Source organism: Podarcis vaucheri (genome assembly GCF_965113315.1).
Source record: "Podarcis vaucheri genome assembly, chromosome: 1".
Classification (NCBI taxonomy): Eukaryota; Metazoa; Chordata; class Lepidosauria; order Squamata; family Lacertidae; genus Podarcis; species Podarcis vaucheri.
The window spans coordinates 135,202,646-135,227,112 of record NC_138759.1 but is presented as its reverse complement, the minus strand read 5'-3'; the positions used below and the strand labels follow the sequence as shown (position 1 = coordinate 135,227,112).

Sequence of the window (24,467 nt, the reverse complement as noted above, 5' to 3'; positions counted from 1 at the left end):
GCAAGTCTAGACTTGTCTGCTCAAAAGTAAGTCCCCATTGTGTTGGGGACCTGGAAGGAGAGGAGCAAAAGCTCCCTCAACTCAGGACCCAAACCCTGGAACACACAGGAGGGGAGGTGGGGTGTGAGGGAAGCGGCGCTTAAAAAGGGAAGAAAATGGTTGCTGCCTTTCTCTCTATCTGAGCTGGCTCCCTGCCTGTTACGTTACGTGTGGGGAAACCGTGTGGGGTTCCTCTCTGTGTAAATCTTCATGCTGTGCCTGCACACGCCTTCCTACACTCAGGTATTCATGAGTTTCTTTTCCTGAGTAATGGGCTGTGTTTTTGAAGTTGCAAACAAATCAACAGGGCGACTCTTTCCTCCTTCTCTCTAACTCTCTGCCCCTCCCCTCCTTCAATAATTTTCCTGTGAGCATAGAAGCAGGTCAGTTTTTAAAATAAACAACCCCAAAACCATGACTAATAATAATAATAAAAACAATGAATTTTCTCCCTCTGTCCAGTCCTCGATATTCTCTACTGCTTCCCAAGTTTCGCTGATAAACCAGAAGAAAATGAGGAGAGAATAGCTACATTTTGTATTCAAGAAGTATACTGTAATCACCAATTCTGTACTTATATAGAACCTACTGCTTCGGGGAGGTGAGATATACAACAAATTGCTCTACTTATTTGAACATCATCATCATCATCATCAAAGTTGGAAGCTGCTATTTGCTCCGATAGCCCAATTTCTACGTTCATGCCCTCATCCTGATGGCAGAGCATAACCCAAAGAAAGCTGAGCACATCTGAGATCTGAACAATGCCAGGCAGCTGCAAAAGGATATAATGGGACATATGTGTTGTTGCATAAAACAATTTTGCAAACAGTGGGGAGGAGGAAGGCAAGAGGTAAGATGCCCAGACCCCAACTAAGTTGTCGCAGAGTGACGTTTGCAGCCTTACCAATGGATCAATAGGATCTGTTTCAAGGAGAGAAATCCAAGATGTCGTTTTAAAAAACGGAAAGATGAAATCGTATTTTCCTGCCTGTTATGGCTCTTAGTAGTAGGACTGGTAGTATGAGGTCTTCCTCATTTTCTTCATTAAGTGTCTTATTTCCCATTCCAATGAAATCATTATTTTGCAAAACAAGCTTAAGTTGCATTCTTACTATATTTCTGTTTGGGGACTTGATAGCAAAACCCACAAATAACAAAAAAAAATGAACTTTCATTTCTTTTATTTCTGAGCCAACATACAAATATGGCTCCTAGAAGTGGTGTTTGGTCAGTGGTTGCAAATTTGTGTCTGACAATCTGTTTAGCTCCAGAAGAATTTGTGCTTCCTTTTTGTACATCTGAAAAAGAGGTAAGGCAATGGTGATTGCATACATTTCCTTCCAAATAACACAACAATGTCATCTTACAAAATTTGAATCATAGAATAGAATTATAGAGTTGGAAGGGATCCTGACAGTCATCTAGTCCAACTTCCTGCAGTGCAGGAATCCTGACCGCAGCCGGGCTCAAACCACCAACCTTATTGTTAACAGCCAGATGCACTGATCTGTTGCGCCACAGACTCCCTTCATGAATTTGTCACTTACACTGCACATAGGGTACATAAAATTTATGTTTTCTCACCCAATTAATATGCTAGGGCATCTGCAGATGAATCAAGTTGATGAATCAAGTATTAATATTTTGGATTGGATCCCATATTTGGATGGGATCCATATTTTGCCTATGGATCCCAACGAAGTTGTGGCTTTGTATCTACAAAATGGGGACCTCTGCCGGAAGGAATCTGCTGAACTGGTCAAAACAGTTTGTCAAGTTGCTGGTCTTGTTAAACACCCTCATTTATGTGACCGAAGAGTCAGCTGTGTTACCATAGAGACAACTGGGTAACACTGCTTTCCAAGAGGGAATAGGCTATCCACACTCTCTTTTTTAAAGCAGAAGAAAACTAGTTGGGGCTGCTCTGTGTGAGTTTGGCTGAAGCTGGAAGCAGAGGAGACACAGAAGCTTGACTGCCACTGTGTGCGGAATTGAAAACTGGCTTTGGGGTCTTCACCTTGGAAACTTAGTGGGGAGGCAATAGCTGTTGGGATGCTAATGCTAAGAGTCCTTCTATACTATCTTCGTGGTGTGTGTGTGTGTGTGTGTGTGTGTGTGTGTGTGTGTATGTAAATAAAGCCATCCTAAAGACAGAGTCTCCCCTGACTTTTGTTCCAAACAATTAAACCCTGAGTCTCTCGCTGCTCAGATATTAGGGTGCATGCAGTGAAATTGCTCATCACAAGGAAAACACTCACCTGCTGCCACTCTGCTTCTGTGCTGTGTTTATAGCCAAGTAAGTGGCACATGCCATGAGCAATTGTTACCTGTGCAAGGGGGGAAATATTGCAGAGTTTCACTTCTGCCCTCTGTGTTCAAGGATCACATTTTATTGGAAACAAACAAAATAATGAACAGGTGACTTTGCTCATTATAATTCTCTTCCATGGTTTTAGGGCTAGGCTTTGCTACCAAGTTACCTGGAATTCATTTCATGGAAGTCACTGGCGCATGTCTCAAGAATAAGCAGGCTTGCTTTAGAAAGCAAAATATATTTGTTCAGTCTTTTACTGAAATTCAGTTGTGTTTCTCCACTTGTCATGTGTCTTAACTGGAAACCAAGTGGAAGGCAAGGCTACAATATACACACTAAAGAAATGTGTTGCAGAGGAGACAACCAGCCAAGATGTTTACCTTTCAGAGATCACCCATCTTATTTATTTATTTATTTATCCATCATTACATTTATATCCCACCTTTGCTGCAAAGAGCTCAAGGTAGCGTACTTCCCCCTCCATTTTTATCCTCACAACAACCCTGTGATAATACTGTGGTACAGAATCAGAGAATGGTAGAATTGGAAGGGACCCCGGGGTCATGTAGTCCAACCCCCTGCAGTGCAGGAATCTCAACTAAAGCATCCATGACAGATGGCCTTCTAACCTCTGCTTAAAAACTTCGGAGGAAGGAGAGTCCACCATCTCCAGAGGGAGACCGTTCCACTGTTGAACAGCTGTTACCATCAGAAATTTATTCCTGAAGTTTAGTTGGAATCTCCTTTCTTGTAACTTGAAGCCATTGGTTCAAGTCCTACCCTCCAGAGCAGGAGAAAACAAGCTTGCTTTATCTTCCATGTGATTGCCCTTTAGGTATTTGAAGGTGACTATCTTATCTCCTCTCAGTCTCCTCTTTTCCAGGCTAAACAGACCCTGCTCCTTCAATCATTTCTCACAAGGCTTGGTTTCCAGACCCTTGATCATCTTGGTCACCCTCCTCTGCACACCTTCCAGCTTGTCAACATCCTTCTTAAATTGTGGTGCCCACAACTGGACACAGGACTCCAGGAGTCCATTTGAGGGTGTGGGTAAGGAAGCAAGCTCTTAGCATTGGAGGCAGGGGCACAGTTGCCTTGGTGCCCTGACTGATGCATTCCTTTGGTTCTGCAGTCCTAGGGCAACTGTGGCTAGCAGCTGTAGTTGTGCAGACAGTCTTAGGGAGCAAAGTTTTCCTTCCCTTGACATTAAGATCATGAAGTAGCACAATGGCTTAGATGAAACAAAATATGCCTGCAATGGGGTTTTTTTGGGGTGAAAATCTAATAGTATACATAATGCTAGAATGAAGTGGGGAAATAAAAGAAGCTTCTTTTGTAAATTGAGAAGACCAAGCAAGTTTTAGGGTAACTTGTTAGACCTCTAAAGATAAAAACCAACTTAAGTAGCATGATAACTGAATTAGTAAACATATACTTACTGTAAGAATACTGTAGAAATCTTCCTTATTCTCCTCACACTCTTGATAGATATGTTCTACGCCAAGAAAAATGTCTCCCAAATTGTATTCACCTCGAGCACAAGGCTGAGGCAGCTCCCCTGCTGTCAGATTCTGTGAAGGGAACAGGCCCAAACTATGATCCAAAAGTTACAGATATATATTTTCAAAGTTCCATAACTTTTTGAACGTTCACAATGGGTATTAATGCAGAGATGACATATGTTGAAACACAATATTGATTTCTAAGCTCCCTGCGACTAATGGAGGTCGTGTGATTGCCTCTGGGCCAGGAAACTGGAATGGTCTGTTTTTAGCTACATTCTTATTGTGTGGGCCAGAAATTATCAGCTTTGCAGCACGATCCTAACCATGTTTACTCAAAAGTAAACTGATTTTAATGTGGCTTCTAATTAAATATACTTAGGACTGAAGCACTGTATGCAAATGTACTTTATATTTTCTTTGTTGTTCTTACACTGTAAGCTATCCTGAGAGTTCCAAATGGATTCAGGGACAAGATATTAAATTTGTACATAAATAAGTGTACTTTGGAGCAGATCATGCTGAACACCACATGATATGGTTGCTTTGCTGCACTCTTACACATACTTATTCCATGGGGTTTATTGAAATAAGAACTTTTAGAACAGTGCATTCTTAGCTGTAGAGCAGAATTAGTATCTTACATTGTAGGATTATTTGGATGAATTATAGTAAAGCTATAAGCGTAACAAAGTACTATATGGAAGTACTTTCCAATGGTGGTTAAAAAGAATGATGATGAATGGACCTGGTAATACAAATGATATATCACTTTATTCTTACAAATGAGCATTGCTTATGCAGAAGCAGCTATTTGTTTTAAAGAAGCCACAGGCCTTCATCTCCCCCAAATTTAAATATTTCTATGCAGCGTCTGTGTTGTCCTCAAGTCTAAACAAGTATGATTGGTCCATCGAAGGCCCCCAATTACCCACATGTACTTGAAGCCTTAACACGTTTTGTAATATGTCCTATTGTCTTGTTCCTGTTCAAGACAAGCCTCATAAGACTGTTGCTGAACTGGAGAATCGTAAGCAAAATGTTTACCTCATGAAAAGGAAAAGATAACACATCCGTAGGGCTATCCTTCCATCTGTAGTTTCTGTTGAGCAGCTGTATGTGCCTGTTATTAACACAGATAACACCAAGATCAAACTGCTGCACACCCAAAATGCGACGGATTTGTTCTATATTCTTGCGAAGTGGCACTCTCCTGATAGGGATGGCTCTCTGCAGGTTACGTATGAGCAGGCTCATATCTTTAAAAAGTGAAGACGATGCTCTGCAAAGTAGTGCTTTTCCAACATCATTAGACAGCAGTGATAGTTCCAGTAGCTGAAATGGCAGAGATTAGAATCATTGCAGTAGGTTAAGTAACCATAGAACTGTAGAGTTGGAAGGGACTAAGAAGGTCATGTAGTCCAACCCCCTGGATTGCAGGAATTGTTTGCGCAACATGGGGCTCAAAACCACAACCCCAAGATTAAAAGTCTCATGCTCATGAGAGACAAAAGATGAAGAAGTAAAATCAGCAATCATACATTGGACAGAAGACGTGGGTCATAATATACAATTTGAGTCATGAAAAACGTTACGGAAAGTGGATTTACGATTTACTGCTTGCTGTTCGTTAAAAGAAAATTGTATGAAAATTATGTACCGATTTGCAAAAAAATTATTTAAAAATGTCTAATGTATGTTGAAAGTGCAAAGAGAATGAGGGTACATTTTATCATATGTGGTGGACCTGTAAGTCAGCAAAAGCCTTTTGGGAAATGATTTATAATGAGATAAAAAAAATTGTTTAAAATAACTTTTGTTAAAAAACCAGAGGCTTTCTTATTAGGTATAATAGGAGAAGAGATTCTGGAAGGAAAAAAGGCCATTTTTATGTACGCGACAACAGCGGCAAAATGTTATATGCCCAGGGTTGGAAGGAAGAAAGAACCCCATTGAAAGAAGAATGGATATCGAAATGGATGGACTATGCAGAAATGGTGAAATTGACCGGGAAGATCAGACATCAAGAAGATAATTTTTTTAGAAATGAATGGATTAATTTTATAGAATATATGAAGGAGCATTGCAAATATTTAAAAACGTCAGGATTGGATTAGCACTTGTAATATAATTGATAAAAAGTATTGAAAAAGGAGATTTAATAGACTGGATAAAAAATATTTAGTTGCAGAAAAGAGAAGAGATAAATATTTGAAACTGGGGAAAGGGTGGAGGAAAGTCAGGGTTTGAAGAACCCCAGAAAAATAGTGAAATTGTTATGGATGAATGCAATTAATATTCTATGCAAAAAACTTTTAAAATAAAATACTAAAATAAAAGTAAGCAGGCTCTTTTCCTGCAGGATCCCATCTAAGATGATATGCAGACCATCCCCCACCCCACCCCAATCTTATAACACTGTGTTCTAACAGTTGTGATTTTCTAGTGTCAGTCAATGTTTTGGGGATGTTTTGCTAAATGCGTGTTAGTGTGAGTTCCCAGAGTTGTCCTTCAGAATTTAGCTCCCTTTCCATTGTCAATGGAAGTTAAACCTACCAGCTGGGTGTACAACTGCATCTTGTTTCTAATGTGCAAGCATATTTTGAACTGTGCAATTGCACATGCTCAGAGGATTAGACAGATAATTTATTACGGTCGTAGACCAGCTTACAAAACACACTTGGGGGTACAATCCCAGAAGGAAAGCAAACATTTAAAACAATGTACAACAATAAATTAAAATTTTATAAATGCAATAAGCGTATAGACACTTAAAAGTCTACCACAGAGAGATGACCCAGAGTTACCCAGAGTTTGGGGATTCTATTAATGAACTAGTTTGGGTTGTGGGATGGTCTGCGCCTACAGATCTGTACACAGAATCTGGCAACCATCTCGGTCGTCTTATGATCTTTGCCTAACAGGAAAAGGTCAAATTTTTGTTTTTCCGGGAGGTCAGCGAGCCTCACCAGCAGGGGATCAATGGTCTCACTAGGTGCCTCTTCCTAAGAGGGACATCTAAAGAACAAGTGCTCTGGGCTTCCTATATCCCAACAATGAACAAGCACAAAGTCTCTGAGCATATGGGACTTTTTAAAAGGATCCTTCCATGATCGACGAGGGCAGAGCCGAGCTTCTGGCGGGTGTAAAAGCCCTTCTTGCATTTTTGGATGCGAGAAAGAAGAGATATGCTGCTAGTGCAGCAATATATCTCTCGATTTCTCCAATTCAGAGGATTATGCTTTTCATCATCAAAACATTGCACAATCCTTGTCTTTTAAATTGGTAAGAGCAGAATATTGCAGACTAAATGGTTGCAACAAGGCACAGCCCTCCCGAGGCAAATGGTGGCAGGGGACAACTGGTGCCAAAATAACGGTTGCCTGGGTGCCCGTTTTATCTCAAGAAAGGGACACAAGCGAAGGACGTGCAAAAGGCTGCTCTGGCTGCACCGCCTCAGCCAAGGCCCTTCCACCAGCAGCTGCCATATGGAGAAGATCTTCTATAATACCTATAACACGGAGAGAGCAACTATAACAACAGACACAAATCAAAAGAAAGCCATTTTATATATTGGTATTGTTCTGTTGTGTGTGTGTGTTAAACGTGTTTTCATGTTACAGTCATACCTCGGGTTGAATATGCTTCATGTTGAGTGCGTTCGAGTTGCCCTCCGTGGCAACCCGGAAGTAACGGAGTGCGTTACTTCCGGGTTTCGCCACTCATGCATATGCTCAAAATGACGTCACGCGCATGTGCAGAAGCAGCGAAAAGTGACGCGCACGTGCCGTGCCGTTGCTAGTTACGTTTGCTTCTGGATGTGAACGGGGCTCCAGAACGGATCCCGTTCGCATCCCGAGGTACCACTGTACTTGTAAGTTGCTGTGGAAAGGTTTGTATCCTGAAAGGCAGGATGCAAGTAATTGCAATAAACGAATGTAGGACCAGTCTGGAAAGTTGGCCTTGGTGAAGATTTGACGTTTTCATCCCCAAAAAGTTTTTGATTTGAGTTTCTACTGAATTGAGGCTGCATTTTAATCTTTTTTTATGTTGTATTTTAATCAATTGCTTTTATACCTGGTGTTAGCAGCTCTGAGTTGGCTGGGGAGGGCGGGGTATAAATAAAACTTATTATTACATGTATTATTATTATTAGAAATATAACAATAAATATAATTCATCATCATCATCATCTTCGAACCGTTTTCTCGAAGGTGCAATAAAGCTACACAGCTTACCTTCCCCCGCTCCGTCGAGGGGAACCTCCGGCTCGCTCCGGTTTCCCGGGCAGAAGGGAAGGCGAGCCCCGGCTTCCCTCTCCGGAAGCTCGAGGGACTCTGCTTTCCTGTGTGGAGGCGCTTCCGCCATAGAGAAGGCGCAGGGAAAGAGCGCCGCCGGCCCTTCCCTGCTCGGCCAAGCTCCTCTCTGGCCGGCTGCGCTTGGATGCCAGGGCGAAGCGACCCCTCCGATTGCCGCCCTTGCAAGAAGCCCACCCGGCCTGCAACTGCCCCCCGTAGCCCTAAAGCAGGACACCCGCCCCGCTTGGATGCGTTTATTACCATGCCATGTAATTTAGGAGTTGCTTGCTTGTAGGGAGAGGAAACCCTCGAAGCAAAGGTTTACCAAAACAAGCAGTAAAAGCACCGAAACATTGACCAGCCGTGCTTCTAACGGCCTGCCAAAGTAAAAGCACAACGGAAAAGACTAGATCATATAATAATAATAATAATAGTAATTTTTTTTATTTATACCCCGCCCATCTGGCTGAGTTTCCCCAGGCACTCTGGGCGGCATCTAATCAGGTGTTAAAAACAACGCAGCATAAAAATAGGGAACGCTTCATCATGCCTAAAGAAGGAGGTCTTCGGCAGGCGCCCAAAGGGCACCGCGATGGGGCTGCCAGCCAGGCGGGGTTGGGGGAGAGCGGGGCGCTCGGGCAAGCGGAGGGACCTCTGCCCCGAGGACACTGCTCCCACGCCGCCCGGCAATCCGGAGGCAGGGAGTTCCAGCGGGTCTCCAGGAGCAGCGCCACTTGGGCCGGTCTCGCTGCAGGACCCTGGTGCCCAGGGCTCCTTCAGGGGCCTTCGAGGGCGGCGGCCCCCTCCCCGCGCCCCCGTCCCCCCGGGGGAGGGAGCAGCCCAGCGGCTTCCCGCCTACCGGAGGTCGAGGGGCCTCGCGGGCGCTGTGGAACTCCCTGCCTCTGGAGATGCCCCGCCCGCAGGCGCCTTCGCGTTGCTCTTTTCGACAAAATCTGAATCCAGGTGAACGTCGCCCAGGCTCACTATTTTAACTTTGCCATATTTTAAACGGAGGGTTGTGATTCTTTTCGTCGATGTTGCCGTTTTATCTTTTTGCAAGCCGCCCCGATGTTTCCTTGCAATTAAGCGCCGCCTAATTTGTTACGGAATAAACAGGCAAGCCCATAATAGGCTCGGCCTGCAAATCCCAGCAGCCGGACGGCCTTCCACCGCCCCTGAGACGCTGCAGAGGTATTGCGCTTTTTGTATTGCTTTATGAAATTCGTGCGCCGCTCAGTTGCATCCATGATGATAATAACGCCTCGAAAGCGTTCCCTACTGCGCATGCGCTTCGGGCGGGGGAGGCGGGGCCGGCCTCCGCTTCGCGAGCCCGTCCGGACGAGGAGGCGGGGCCCGGTTGCCGGGAGCGAAACGTCACTTCCGTCTCCTGCCCTGAAGAGGCGGAAGCTGCTGCCTGAGGGAGCCCGTCGTTCTGGGAGCGTCGCCGAAGCCTCTCTCGTGACGCGACGCTCGTGGGCGCCCGGCGGGGCAGAGGCGCTTCCGGGGCCCCGAGGCGGCTCTCCGCGGCGGCGGCGGCGGGTGAGGAGAAGTGGCTCTGCCCCCGGCGCCCTTCCTGCCCGCTTCCCGCGACAGTTCGAGGCCGGGGCGGGCGGGGGGGTGTTATGGCGGGCGGCCTAATTCGGATGTGCTCGTTTGCAGCCCGCCTTTTCCCTTGACAGGGACCCAAGGCGGCTTACGGATAGGAAAAAGGGCAGCTAAAAACATGGGGGGGGGACACGACAAAAACAACACGATCATTGGGAGGGGGGGAAAGGATAGAGTTGGAACTGCATAAAAAACATGTCCATAAGTTCCTAAGTGTATTGTACTGGCCAAAGGCCATGACAGACTTGTAGCAGTAGCACTCATAAGATAGAGCAGAGGATATGAGCCAACATCCAAGATGAAAGAGAAGGAAGATAACTGACACAAGCAAGAGTAAATCTAGCTTGATTTCGGATTAAACCCCCAAATCACCAAAATAATGTACAAGCTATTTTATCTAACGCCTTTTTCCTGATTCGTTTTGCAGCCAATGCATTGAGGACTGCTGTCTGTATTACAAAGGTATTTACCGTTACATATGCAAATAAAGGGTCCGAAAGCAATCTCCTTCATCTCTATGTAGGGGGTAGGCTAACCGATAACGAGTGATGCCTGAGGTTGACCACAAATGCAAAGTCTACCTGCCTATGGGATCTTTTTATAGCTGTCATCCAAGACTGCAGTGGGCTAAAAACGTGGATAATTACAACAAAAACAGCATGGTATCAGCCCTTCCATTTTTTATTTTATTTGACTCAATATTTCTATTCCGCTTTTCCAGCAACAACTGGAGGCTCAAAGTAGCTCACAGTAATTACAATGGGAGAAACCATTGTAAACATTATTAATATAAAACACAGCAGCTTATAAATAAAGCAAACAAGTTTCCTGGTGTGCACTGTAATCCAAAATGTTTGGAGGGCACCAGATTGGGGAAGGCTGGCTTGCACCCTTGTCGCTTCAGACAGCAGTGCCGCATATGACTACCGTAGATTCCGGCGTATTAGGCAACTGGGCGTATTAGACGACCCCCCCAAATTGGCAACTGCAATTTGGGGGTTCGTTTTATAAGCCCAGTCGCATAACACGCTGGGCAGCTCCGTGCCAGGAGAAAGCCACCCTGCACGGAGCAGAGCCCGCCGCCCACTGCTGCTGCTGCTTCCGAATATGTGTAATTTATTTATAATTGATGTCATGCTCAAACTGGTCTTGATGAGAGAACTGGTACTGACATTTTCAATGGGATCTCTTGATCAAGAGCTTATGAAGAAAAGCTGTTTTAATGAAAAGGCTATTAATAGAATAGGTTCTCATATTGTCATATTGTGATTAAATGTATTTATGATAGATCCTTAATAATATGATTCAGCACTAGATGTAGCTAATGTGTTGCTAGAGCATGTGTGAAATGTTTACATTTTCCTGAAACAATTTCTTAATTAAAAGAATTGTATTGATATTACAATATGTCCTACTTATTTTGTTTTGCAGATTATGAGAACAATGGGTTAGGAGTTGAAAGCTACCACATTCTAGGTGGGAGAATCTATTGCGTAGATGGCTGGTTGTGAAGATGAATCCCAATACACCATTTAGTGGACAGCCACCTGGAGTTTTCCAGACTCCACCTGGCACTTCAGTAGGAATATTTCCAGTTCAGCCACCATTCCAGTTCAGTCAGCTTCCTGTCTTTGGGCAGAACAGTGGTGGACTGTTAAAGAATCCAGGGTTTGCACCCCACTCTGACTTCACCATAACTTCAGGACTGCAACCTTCAGGGCAAGGTTTAGGATTTGGGCAACCCCCAGGATTTACCCAGCCTTTTTCCCTTGGACAAACAACTTCCTTTGTGACTTCTCTGCCAACTAGCTCTTCCATTGCTGGCAAGCAAGGATTCAATTTTAATCCACCTACGAATCTTGGGGGTTCTCAGAATACTTCTAGCTTTGGAGCTACGTCTGGAGAAACTTCTGGCAGTAGTTTTGGGAGGCCACATTTCAGCTTCAAACCCCCCGAGAATGCTTTGTTTCAGCCTATCTTTGGCACTGGCTCAGAACAAGAGAAACTGCCAAATCAGATAACGCCAACTCCATTCACATTTTCCTTACCAGGTGCTAGTGGATCTGGAAGCGTAGCCCCCTTTGGTATTTCTCAAGAGAGCAGCAGTTCAAGTGTAAATACAAGCATCAGCTTTTCAAAACCTGCAAGCAGTAATACTTTAGTGCCTTCATTCAGTAGTCCTTTACCAAGCAAGATCACAGAGGATGATAAAAAAAGGCCAATAAGTCTCTTTGGAAACCCTGGTAGTTTTACCTCTTTTTCTAACTCATCTGTTGGATCTTTGGGTCAAATTAATAAAGTAAGCAAACCAGAACCTGAAGAATTGCTACCTTCAGGTGAATCACTTCCGATCCTTAGGAAGGGAAAAAAGAGGAAAGAAGAGCAGGAGCCTTCTCCCAGAAGACACGATTATGATGCTGTGGATGAGCCAGAGCTGCTGGCAAGGAGCGAACATTCTTCCGTTAAGCCGCCAGTCAAGCTGAATCGGCCCCGTGGAGGTGGCCTCTTTAGCAGAACATTGCAAGATATGCTGAAAAGCAATAAGAAGGAGTCCAAAATGGAAAGAGTTTCTCTAGAGTCTGGAGAAATTGAGCAGACAAGTATGGCAGGGGGAACTCAGTCTGGTTTTGCAATGGTTAGGTCATCAGCAACAAAGAAAAAGGAAGAAAATAAGGCAGCACTGAAGGAAGGTAAGCATCAACCCCACCCCCAGCAAGAATTAGTATAATGAGAACATGGCAGTCACTTTTGATTTAAAACACATGCCACATGCTTTTGCTCAGCTGGGATGTGTCTTTGGACTGTGTTGATGCCTTTTGCTTTCCTCCATAGAAGACAGAGAGGTTGTGTCCGTACATATGTCCTCCCTCCCTCCCTCCGACTTTCACATGGTTGGACAGTAGCCTGGTTTACCATGATCTGTCTTTTTCTCTTCCTCTGGCTCTGCTCATCCCTGGCAAGTGGGCAATCCCTGGAAGGTTGCCCATTTTTTCTCTGTTTTGTTTGTTGTTTTGTTTGTTGTCATTAGTCTGTGGTGTCTACTTAATAATAAATGCTTTTTAAAAAAATCTACATTAATGTTTGATATAATGAAAGGCTGTTTCTCCCCTAAAGAGTCTACCATCTCCAACCCTTTGCGTCGAAATCAGAACAGGGGGAGCACAGAGAGCCTTGGAGGCTTGTCATCAAGTGACCTTACAGTCATCCAGTACAAAAATATTCCTGACCATCTAAATAACAGAAACGTTCTTGAGAATCACTTGAAGAAATTTATTCAATTCCAACGGATCCGTACCAACGTAAACAAAAAGCTGGCTATTGTACACTGTTTTGATCATGTGAGTTCTTAAATATTAATAGAAAATCAGAAGTGTTAAGCTTTTACATGCATAGTTTTTGTACAGATATGTGCTAATGTGGTGAAGCATGGGAAACAAATATAATAAATCATGATGATGATGATGATGATGATGATAATAATTTAGAATTATTCCCACTACAGCCTCTCGTTCTGGAAATTCATGGGTTGACAGATAGACCTTTATAATATGGAAAATGTTGGTAGTAGGGTAATGTTAGCTGCACTCTAACTTAGGGCACAAGTCATGTTGAAAGCAGTAGGATTTCAGGGTCTGTGACGACGAGATGCAAATATTGTGGGAATGACCAGCTCAAACGTTTCCTGCAGTTGTTTATTGGCAAGTATTGTCTGTTGCTCTATATATTCATAGTAAAAATTGCAGCCTTCTCAATAGAAAAGTCCTGGGGAACAGTAACAGTAATCTTCAACAAATTAAGACAGGAAAGCCTTGACAATACTAGTGTTTCAGAATGAATTTAGTTATTTCTGCAGACGCAGCACCTTAGAGACAAGAAATTGCGCACCTTGCATAGAATGCAGAGGATTTATATTGGATGCATTCCTGAGTCTTGGCACTTGACTATCCATCTGTTAAGGGTGGCAAGTAGGTTCACAATGGGACACTGGTTTCAGGGATGCATTGGGATCACTTATCAGATGCAGTGGGAACTGGTTCAAAAAGGTAACACTGCACACTTAATGAGGGGAAGCATGCTTTCCTAATGCCTTCCTAAAGAATATTTGGTAAAGTGGCAACGTGAACCTCGGTTTATACAAGGTGGACACATTTTGTGTCATTGAAGTTGCATTTGGACAGATGGTTCTTATAGAATTGTAGAGTTGGAAGGGACCCTGAAGAATAGCCTGGACACATAATATTGTTCTAAAAGGGCCATCGCAATACGCAACTTTTTAACATTCTTCTTCAAAATGTTCTCTGAAGGTTCCTTTTGTGAATGTTCCTCTTGTTCATTGTGAGGACATTTGCTCCACACAGTCATGGTGGGTCTATTGCTTCTAACAGGAGGTGGTTTCTTGCATATTTGCAGTTCACCTTTACAGATTTTTGGCTATGTTTTATTCCTTGTGCGCTATTCCACTGGGTGCAGTGCTTTCTCTTAAGTGGGCATGTCAGCTATAGTTTATCTCGCACTGAGAGTGGGTCCTACCAGAGAAGAAGGTGGGAAGCTCTGTATAAGCCCTGCCTCCAGAGCCTATATGGGGGAATGGTCTTCACAAAGTTGTTACCCTGTCTCCAAAGAGAAGGGACACTCACGGTAGGTGCAGTGTTTTGTTGACGAAGTTATCAGGTATGTGATATACCATTCTAACCCCAACTGGCCCTTCTACTGAATACTGTTTTTCAGGCATCTGCAGTTTTGGCTAAGAAGAAGGCAAAGGAGTTACATAAAGAAATAGTGGCCTTTTGGCACAAGAAGAAAGCAAGTAAGTTACCTAATTGTATACTTGTAAAATGCCTGCTAGTGGGTTGGGTTTATGTTTCAGAGGGAGGGTCCTCTGCAGTCATGCATTATACTGCTCTGAAGCGCAGCAGAGGCCACCATGGAGAGGGGCTGCTCCGGGGTGGCACCCTCCTTTTGGGGTGCTCTCTACCTCTTGCTTTGAGTGCCTTTTTGTTTCCCCAAACTTTCTGCCCTTTCACTTTGGTTGATGAGTTTTGCTTGGATCCTGCTTTCTCAGGGTCGTCCCCCCCCCCCCCGAGCTTTAATGTATTAGACGAAAATCCAAGCCCTGCCTCTGGCACAGCAGTACTTTATGGAGCCACAGGGCCAGGCCAGATCCATGGCTAGGGTGCAAAGTGGGTCATGGGGATGGGGGTGGCCACAGCAAGATCACTCCAGCAGCTTGGTCGAAATGAACCTTCCACTGATAATTTTTCCATGGAAACTCATTTTTAGAACTGTGTAAGTTTCATAAAAAGGGACAAAGGGGGAATCCAGAAAAAAGTGAAAATCTGATAGAAGCATGGTATAAAGGAGTGCCCCATATTTGGCTTAGATGTGACTGGGTAGATGCCAGTAAACTGATCAGTAAAATGCTTCAGAAGCAAAGTGGTACAATGCACTTCAGTGCCATTAAAATCAATAGGGCTGTGTTAGCGGCTTTTGGTACCATCTACCATAACTTCCTTCTGGACCGTCTAGAGGAGGTGGGACCTGGAGGCACGGTCATACAGTGGTTCCGCTCCTTCCTCCTGGTCCGTGTTCAGAAAGTGGTGTTGGGGGATGAGTGTTCAGACCCCTGGGCTCTCGCTTGTGGGGTGCCTCAGGATTCTGTTCTCTTCCCCCATGATTTTCAACATCTACATGAAGCCACTGGGAGGGATCATCAGGGTTTGGGCTGGGTGTCCATCAGTATGCAGATGATACCCAGCTCTACCTCTCTTTCAAATCAGAACAAGTGAAGGTGATGAAGGTCCTGTGTGAGTGTCGAGATGGTTGGAGGATGGATGGTGGCTAACAGATTGAGGCTGAATCCTAACAAGACAGAAGTACTGTTTTGTGGGGACAGGAGGCAGGCAGGTGTAGAGGACTCCCTGGTCCTCTGTGGGGTAACTGTGCCCTTGAATGACCAGGTGCGCAGCCTGGGAGTCATTCTGGACTCACAGCTGTCCATGGAGGTGCAGGTTAATTCTGTGTCCAGGGCAGCTGTTTACCAGCTCCATCTGGTACGCAGGCTGAGACCCTATCTGCTTACAGACTGTCTTGCCAGAGTGGTGCATGCTCTAGTTATCTCCCATTTGGACTACTGCAATGCACACTGTGTGGGGCTACTTTGAAGGTGACCCGGGAACTACAACTAATCCAAAATGCAGCAGCTAGACTAGTGACAGGGAGCAGCTGCCGAGACCACATAACACCGGTCTTGAAAGATCTACATTGGCTCCCAGTACATTTCCGAGCACAATTCAAAGTGTTGGTGCTGACCTTTAAAGCTTTAAACGGCCTTGGCCCAGTATACCTGAAGGAGCTTCTCCACCCCCTGAGGGCCTTCTGGTGGTTCCCTTACTGCGAGAAGTGAAGTTACAGGGAACCAGGCAGAGGGCCTTCCTGGTAGTGGCGCCCACCAAGTGGAACGCCTCCCACCAGATGTCAAAGGATAAAACAACTACCAGACTTTTAGAAGACATCTGAAGGCAACCCTGTTTAGGGAAGCTTTTAATATCTGAAGGACTATTGTATTTTAATATTTTGTTGGAAGACGCCCATCTGGCTGGGTTATTTCTAGTAAGAGTTGGTTCTTTGGTTGTGTATGAATAAAAGGTCCCATGTTTGATCACTTGGTTTAATCTCTAGTCTTCTATGTCATTCAATTTGTAAAGGTCCTAATAAGAAAGACTATTCATCTAAGGAGCAGAAGGCAGACGAAAGTGAAGGGAGGCAGGCCAGTGAACAACTGAGTCATCAGCATTCTCCACTTAGCAAGTCCTTAATCCGTTCCACTGGTAGCGGAAACTTGTCAAACAAAAGGTATGTGTCCATCAGTACAGTCTTTCTATAAAAATTAATGTACTGTAATGCATCGGTTGTAAGTACTGTTATTGTTAGATCAGAAATAGGGAATCTGTGGCCCTCCAGAGGTTGTTGGACTACAACTCCCATCAGCCCCAGCTGAAATGACTAGTGTTCTGGGATAATGGGAGTTGGGAGTCCCGCAGCATCAGGAGGGCCACAGGTTCTTCATCTCTGATTTAGAGAGAGAGAGAGAGAGAGAGAGAGAGAGAGGTTTCGAACAGGAAAATCTAGTTCTGTTATGTAGCGGCAGTTTGAATATAAGGGCAATTCATGGAGAGTAGATTTTAGAATGGTGTCATTGAAGTCATTGCACTTGATGTGGTCCCCTGCAGGCAGAAGGATCAGCAAAGGACATAACAAAACAAAGGATGTGACAGTCAACATGGGTTCCAGGTTGACCCATGAGGCCGTTCCCCACAAACCACATCCACCTGCCACACACCTGACCTGTTCCTTTGCAAGTGAAGTCTCCTGTTAGCACTGAGCTTGCCTGTTCCATTTGGAAAAGGCTTGCATTCAAATCACCTCATTTTCAGAGTTGTTGGAAACAGAGCAAGCCTCTTGGAAGACATGGTCCAGGCACCAGCCAACTGACTGGTGCTGGGAGCACACCTTCAAAGGAGGGTGCTGTAACTGTCGCTTACAGCAAATCCCCTTTGAACTTTGGCAGTTGTCAAGTGCCTCATGTCATCATAATGTCAAGCGACAGGTGGGTGGTGTTGCCCCCCCCAATCAAAGGTGGCCTGTGAAAGGATTAGGATCTGATGATCTGGTCTGCCAGCCAGATCCAGTTCCATGCCCCATACCCTTGTGTTCCGTGCAGTTTACATGCTCAACATGTCAGGCTGTTATGGGGAACTGGAGACTTCTGTGCGTCCTGAGTCCTGCCTAGCTCCTTCCTTTCCACTCAGTTGAGGAATGTGAACTTGTTTTAAAATGTCCTTCTTTTGGTTATAGTTCTCCAGCTAAGAAGCAAGGCCTTAAAAAGTCTGTGCAGTTTGAAGCCTATGCCTTTGACTCGGGTTCTGAAGGCCATGGTCCAGAGATTTTTGAAGCCTCGGCATCCTCTCTTAGCAGCCTTGTGGGCCTAGTGGCTGAGACCTCTGAGGACAAATATCGTGTTCTAGACCAGAGAGATAAAATCATGCGGCAAGGTAAGAGTTTATGAATTTGGATTGAAAAAATGTCAGGGATACATACAGAGCTGTCCAGGTGATTCACATCCACAATGTGAGTGGGTGTGAATGCATCACACAGCTGTGTAAATATCACCACAAAACAGTCATGGGGGAGTACGGGAAAACATTGAATTGATTCAGCCTGCACATAATCTAAATCTCCTGGGATCATATTTAGGATTTAATTGACAAATCAGTTAGTTGACTAATATAATTTAACTGACTAAGTAGTTAACAATATTAAAGAAGTACTCCATGTTAGTCTTACATGCTGTATAAATATCAATTTTCCCCGAAGACTGGAGGTATGCTGAAGGAATGTATGGAGAGAACGAGGAAAGGGTTTATAGGAAATTGCTAAATATCTTTGGGCGTTCTAATTTAGGCTGCAATCCTAACCCCGTTTACATGGGAGTAAGTCCCTTTATATTCAATAGGGCATGTTTCTGAGTACGCATGGTTAGGATTGTGTTGTTACTATGTTAACAGTTTTCAGTATCTTCATTTTTTTGCTCCCCACCCCACCCCAAAGGAAATATTTCCTTTGGGGTGGGGTGGGGAGCAAAAAAATGAAGATACTGAAAACTGTTAACATAGTAACAACACAATCCTAACCATGCGTACTCAGAAACATGCCCTATTGAATATAAAGGGACTTACTCCCATGTAAACGGGGTTAGGATTGCAGCCTAAATTAGAACGCCCAAAGATATTTAGCAATTTCCTATAAACCCTTTCCTCGTTCTCTCCATACATTCCTTCAGCATGTGGAAGGTGTGTGTGTGTGTGTCCGTGTCCGTGTCCCCATTCTCCGCATGTTCAACAAGGTGAGAAGGCTCTCTGTGCTTACAACTAAATGCCCATAAGGAGTTTCTCCCAATCAAGGGAGTCTGCCTCCTTGGTCTGTGGTGACCTGGAAGTCTTATGCCTGGAACAGTTATGCCTGGTAGGTAGGGGTGCAGTCAGGAGAGACAAATCTGCTCCACCTCAGGTGAATGGAATACTGGAAGAAGGCTACAGTCTCAGCTCAAGCAGCTGTGACAGATGACCGTCCAACCTCTGCTTAAGAGCCTCCAAGGAAGGAGAGTCCACAACCTACCCAGGAGTCTGTTCCATGTTCAACAGCTCTTACTGTCAGAAAGTTTTTCCTGATTTTGAGTTGGAATCTCCTTTCTTGTAACTTGAAGCCATTGGTTCGAGTCCTACCCACCAGAGCAGGAGAAAACAAGCTTGCTCCTTAACAGTATTGAAGCTGTGCAGATCACCTGTATTCTGCTCAAGTATATTATTAATTTGTTTGGTAAAAGAATGTGTTTTTTTGAAATGGAAAATTTTCCACGGGAAAACTGTTGGTGGGAGAAAGTTTTCCATCCCACAACATTATCATAGAGAAGGGTCTCCCAGAGTGTTCCCTGTGCATGTAAATGGAGTGTCACTTTAAAAGAGGAAAACATAGCTAGATCCTGGCCATTATAAAGGCTGGTTCATTCTTAGAAACTCTATAAAAAGGATTCCCCCCCTTCCCAGTTAGATGATCATTTGTACCAAGTTAACATTTTTTCATGATAAATGCAGAAGATCCCCCCGGGGCAGACTATTGAAACTTTGATTTCTTTCTTTTTAAGCTCGAGTAAAACAAATAGATCTTGGCAAAGCTAAAACATTCGTTGGCACATGCCCAGACATGTGTCCAGAAAAAGAGCGTTATATGAGAGAGACAAGGAACCAGCTTAGTATCTTTGAAGTGGTCCCAGGAACTGACAAGGTAGTATTGAACAAACACTTTTTGTATTAAGGTAGAATCATAGAATGATAGAGTTGGAAGAGACCACAAGGGCCATCGAGTCCAACCCCCTGCCAAGCAGGAAACACCATCAGAGCACTCCTGACATATGGTTGTCAAGCCTCTGCTTAAAGACCTCCAAAGAAGGTCTGCTACCAAAGGTACTGCTACCAAGGCCTATACCGAGAACAACTTGGCCACTTATTTATTATAGTTCCATACTTACGGAAATAAAACTTTGTAAATTACACCTCCCCCCCCAATCAGCCTAACTTGGATTGAGGCCTAGAAGATCATGGAAGCTAAGGACTGTTGATTGGAGGTGAAAAATGAGGGAGGGAAAATTGGCCTGATCAGTCCCATAGCGGCGGCTTGTATCCTGTACTTTCTGCATGTATTCCCAGATTGATATAAGTAAAGTGGTGCAAACCAGCCATAGTTAAGTTTAACAAACCTTTGGTTTCATGTTATCTGAAAATATTGACAGAAGTCATTTAACTTCCTTAGTGAAGATTGAGAGTGATTGGTTAAAAAGATTTAAACAATGGCAAAAATATTTTTCAGTCTCATCTTGCCTGGCACATGGACCATGCCTGCAGAGGTGTTGCTGCTGCTGCTGCTGCTATTGTTGTCATCCTTAAGAATTTATTTTGTTTTCTCTGAGGTTGACCATGCAGCAGCAATAAAGGAGTACAGCAGGTCTTCAGCTGACCAGGAGGAACCTTTACCACATGAACTGAGGCCTTCAGAGGTGTTGAGTATGACCATGGACTACTTAGTGACGCAAATTATGGATAAAGGAGAAGGAAACTACCGGGAGTGGTACGATTTTGTATGGGATAGAACTCGTGGAATAAGGAAGGTAACCACTTTGGGATGAAGCCCTTAGATTTGACAGGATGCAAGCTAGACTCATCCAAATTATTGATTAGACATCTGTGAATGAAAAAGGAATCCTGAAGTTGCCAACGGGGTGCTGTTTCATATTTCACTTTGGGTGGAGGGTGAAAGACTTGGGTGGCTAGGAGGGTACAGGGTTTAAAGGGCTGCTCTTTCATATGCACAGAATTGAATTGCAGGCAGAGAATCTTCAGATCATTCGTTGTGCTTCTTTTTTTTATCTCATGATGGTAGCAGTGTGGTTAGCACATCCCAGGCAAGCAGCTTTGTTTATTTAAATAATATATTTGTATATTTGGCATGTTTCCAACAGTTAGCTACTAAATTTGTAGCACTTAAGTTCGTTAGAGTTTTAGATGCTTCTGTGGCCATGTCATAAATGGTATGGTATGGAATGAAACAAATAGAACCAGCACAAACACCTGTAGGAGCAAAATGAAGCCACAAAAGTATGTAAATTCTTAGAGGACTTACAATAATAGCCTCCTGCATTTCTGCCATTTCCCTCTTGGACTTAGTGAGGCTGAAATACAAAGTTTCCTCCTCTCACTCTAGAGGAGCTTGCCTTGTGCCTCCGGTAATGACATTTCAGCACCAGGCCTCTTAATAACTCTATCCATTAGCATTGTTGATGTCTTATTTTCGCCTCTGCAAAATAATGGTAACTTGGCCCGTTTTAGCCTGAATTTTCTTGGATTGATTGTTGGGGTTTTGATTTGAGCCTGTCTGTATTAGATTTTGTGGCTGAATTTTGCTGTGCTACTGGTGGATTGGGTTTATTGAGTCAATAAAACTCAGTAAAACCATGCACATTTTTATTTTCTCTTACTTGGTGTTGCCTAGAGAGAATTCTTAGTAGGTGACTCATAAATGGACTACAAACAAATAAAACCCCCAAATATAGTATCTTTCATATGCTTAACTCTGCTATCTTGCATGCTGTGTATTCCCATTATAGAGTTTCCCCTCCACCTTTCCAGCATGTCTCCCAGTGGGACTCATTTTGCCTGCCTTGCAGAGAATATTGAGGTCTCATTTTCTTGTATTTTATTCATTACATCTTTTATTTTCTTCATCACATCCATGCTGCTTCCACTTGTTTCCTTTATGCTTCTTCTCCCCGCCCCCCGTCATGTATGACCTGATGCTTCTAAACTTCTGTCACCAGATTAAAATAAGGTGAGCTCTCTAGGGCAGCATTTCTCAATCTTGGGTCCCCAGATGTTCTTGAACCACAACTCCGCTGGCCATGCTGGCTAGGAATGATGGAAGCTATAGTTCAATAGCTTCTAGGGACCCAAGGTTGAGAAAGACTGCTCTAGGGTATGCCACCTAGCCTCATAAACTCTCAAGAGTTTTGGTCTAGGATCATAGCAGTTGTGCCAGGATGTCTACACATAGCTGTATATGACAAAGCATTGTCTTGGCTTTGAGACTTGTGCAGTCTTTAAAAGGTGCAACATGAAGCATATAAGTAGAATTGAATATCTGAGTTCTTGTGCTCTTACATTTTGCCAGGATATAACCCAACAACATCTCTGCTGCCCTGTAACTGTTTCCTTGATGGAGAAATGTACCCGTTTTCATATCCACTGTTCCCACCATTTATGTGAAGAGCCGATGTCTTCTTTTGATGCCAAAATCAACAATGAGAACATGACTAAATGCCTCCAGAGCCTGAAGGAAATGTATCAGGACCTTGCAATCAAGGGTATTTACTGCAAGAGTGAAGCAGAATTCAGAGGATATAATGTTCTCCTGAATCTCAACAAGGGGGATATTCTCAGGTAAGTCTTAAAATAGTTACAGGATTGATTTCACCTCTTCCCTTGCCATTATTTGTAGAATTGGTATATAAATGCAAAGGAACGTGAAGTACTCACTGTTAAGGTGTAAGACTATCATTCTGTGATAATTGCTGTAAAATTGAAGTTGGAAAATAGCTAAGCCCACCCAATCTAATATTTGTCCAGAGCCAACTATCCACCAGTTATTTTACTTTTTGTCCTATGCAAGTATATTGTTTCTAGTCAAGTGTTAACAATGAATTATGGTCTGCCTCTGACAGGAATGGGGAACCCTTTTCCTCTAAAGGGCTACTGACCAACAATAAAAGCCAATCAGAGCAGAGCCATGGGTGGATTGAGACACTACCTGTTGTCTCTTTCTGTAACCCCCTTCCAAAGCAGCCACTTCCTCTTCCATCTCCTGATTGTCTAGCTGTGTGTGCTGCATGTGCCATTGAAATTTTCAGGAATTGGGCATTTGCTTGCATATTTATAAGTGGCTGAAAGATTTTCATTTGCCATGTTTCCTGAGGTATACAGCTGTCTGGGGAACTGTGCCAGAGTGCCTCATGCCCTTGGGAGCATGAGGGCTCCCCACCCCCAAAAGGAAAAACCTTTGGCTAGGCAAGCACCCCATCCCTGAAAACTGCAATGGCAAAAAAGAAAGAGAGCTTTATAAGTGATCAGGTCAGGTTCATGATGCATTTGAAGAAAAATCTCTGTCAGCATTATTTCTTTCAATGCTTAAAAAGACAAGGAAAACCTCCTCCCCTCCAGCTTACCTGTTTTTGTGCTTGGCTTCTCTCTAAATAGCTGTTCTTGATCCTCATATCTTGAGCCTCTTGTTCAGTGTGCTCTAAACACAGTGGCACTGATATTCTTCCTTCTTGGAAGAATCAAGGATTTTGCTTTCAGTTCATTCGAATAAATCAGATTTAGAAGTAAAGTCAGATCCATGTTCACAAACCTGCAGCTAGACTTTGGCAAGGATATGCTCTGCAAAGACGTGCAAAAAGCAGAACAAAACATAATGTATTTTGACTCCTGAACTTCCTTAAAGACTGACAGATGGATTAAAATATATGCCTTCATCAGTTTCAGCCCACTTCCTTAGATGGATATAGAATAAAAAGAGAATGCTAAACCATGTGACCAAAAGGCTAAGAGAAGCCCTTGCACCTCAATCCCTCTTGGCCACAATTATTCTCTTGATTCCTTTGTGTGCTCCTGTCTCAACCAATGATGGCTCTTCATGCATCTGATTAAATGGACACTGCATTGGTTTGGCTACCAGAAAAATTATTCCCTCTAGTATTAGTTAAAATTAATAATATAAGTAAGTAGTTTTTCCCCAGATACATAGATGTTGAAATAAATGTTTGAATACTGCAGCAAGGGGGTCTTCAATTTAAAAGCATGATACTGTGCATGGATTTTAAGCCGAAGGACCTGTGTGTTTTTTCTTTCTGCATTTTTGTGTTCAACAGAGGTAGCTTCCATCATTAGCAGTAAAGTAAGAAAATCCTGTCCCTCTTTGTCTTAACAGAGAAGTGCAACAGTTTCGTCCAGATGTCCGAAACTCCACTGAAGTTAGATTTGCAGTTCAAGCCTTTGCGGCTTTGAACAGCAATAACTTTGTAAGGTTTTTCAAACTTGTGCAAACAGCTTCTTACCTGAATGCATGCTTGTTACACTGCTACTTCAGCCAGGTAAGGAATGGCATTTAACTAAGAAAATACTGAGGAAGGGAAAACCCATATTTTGCGTTTCTTATCATCCTAAAATATGTTGTCAGTGGGTGTTTGGTAGTTTTTGGTTTTTGTTTTAACATTGCAAATACCCAAGATAGTATGGTGTTAGGCTTGTAAGTCACAGAATGTATCACTTTGGGGTACAATTCCAAGACCCAGGCTTCCCCAGGTGTGTGAGAGGGGGCCACTTCCATGACTCTGAGCACTTGAGGACCCCTTGGCTGCCCCTTTGCTGTAAAACTGACAATCTTGCATTGTTGAGGCCTTTGGCCAGAAGATTCTGCAACAGGTGATAACAGTGAATTTGTTCCCTTACCCTACTGGCCAAGAATTGAAGTTTGATTTACCGTATTTTTTGCACCATAACACTCACTTTTTTTCCTCCTAGAAAGTAAGGGGAAATGTCTGTG

At 43.6% G+C, this 24,467-nt stretch overlaps 2 protein-coding genes across 3 annotated transcripts in view; one reads left to right on the top strand and one right to left on the bottom strand.

Annotated features, from left to right (window-relative positions):
* Window positions 1-1,206: 1,206 nt before the first annotated feature.
* On the bottom strand, window positions 1,207-8,202 carry YBEY (ybeY metalloendoribonuclease). The gene is made up of 5 exons (XM_082229097.1): window positions 8,097-8,202; window positions 4,906-5,193; window positions 3,796-3,927; window positions 2,301-2,369; window positions 1,207-1,340 (listed from the first exon to the last, which is right to left on the bottom strand). Exons 2-5 carry the CDS (start codon window positions 5,113-5,115, stop codon window positions 1,254-1,256), a joined length of 498 nt encoding a protein of 165 aa, XP_082085223.1. The 5' UTR covers window positions 5,116-5,193; window positions 8,097-8,202; the 3' UTR covers window positions 1,207-1,253.
* Window positions 8,203-9,551: 1,349 nt separating this feature from the next.
* Window positions 9,552-24,467, top strand: part of MCM3AP (minichromosome maintenance complex component 3 associated protein) — a 46,930-nt gene continuing 32,014 nt past the window's right edge. Inside the window, exons 1-10 of one of the 2 annotated variants that reach the window (XM_082229057.1) lie at window positions 9,552-9,695; window positions 11,193-12,451; window positions 12,876-13,099; window positions 14,490-14,568; window positions 16,466-16,613; window positions 17,616-17,812; window positions 19,462-19,601; window positions 20,284-20,481; window positions 22,038-22,306; window positions 23,853-24,015. In XM_082229057.1, the coding sequence (XP_082085183.1) occupies window positions 11,275-12,451; window positions 12,876-13,099; window positions 14,490-14,568; window positions 16,466-16,613; window positions 17,616-17,812; window positions 19,462-19,601; window positions 20,284-20,481; window positions 22,038-22,306; window positions 23,853-24,015 (2,595 nt within the window). In that variant the 5' untranslated portion in view covers window positions 9,552-9,695; window positions 11,193-11,274. Of the gene's footprint in view, window positions 9,696-9,951; window positions 10,224-11,192; window positions 12,452-12,875; window positions 13,100-14,489; window positions 14,569-16,465; window positions 16,614-17,615; window positions 17,813-19,461; window positions 19,602-20,283; window positions 20,482-22,037; window positions 22,307-23,852; window positions 24,016-24,467 lie in introns of those variants that run through there. The other variant, XM_082229056.1, reaches the window with a different exon arrangement.

What these genes read in the sequence shown, in the direction of transcription:
- YBEY (XM_082229097.1), bottom strand. Translation starts at nt 5,115, where the DNA reads ATGAGCCTGCTCATACGTAACCTGCAGAGAGCCATCCCTATCAGGAGA. An exon ending in TATCTTTTCCTTTTCATGAG is followed by an intron (nt 3,928 to 4,905) that starts GTAAACATTTTG and finishes TTCCCTTCACAG; the next exon opens with AATCTGACAGCAGGGGAGCT. An exon ending in CAGAAGCAGAGTGGCAGCAG is followed by an intron (nt 1,341 to 2,300) that starts GTGAGTGTTTTC and finishes CCTCTTTTTCAG; the next exon opens with ATGTACAAAAAGGAAGCACA.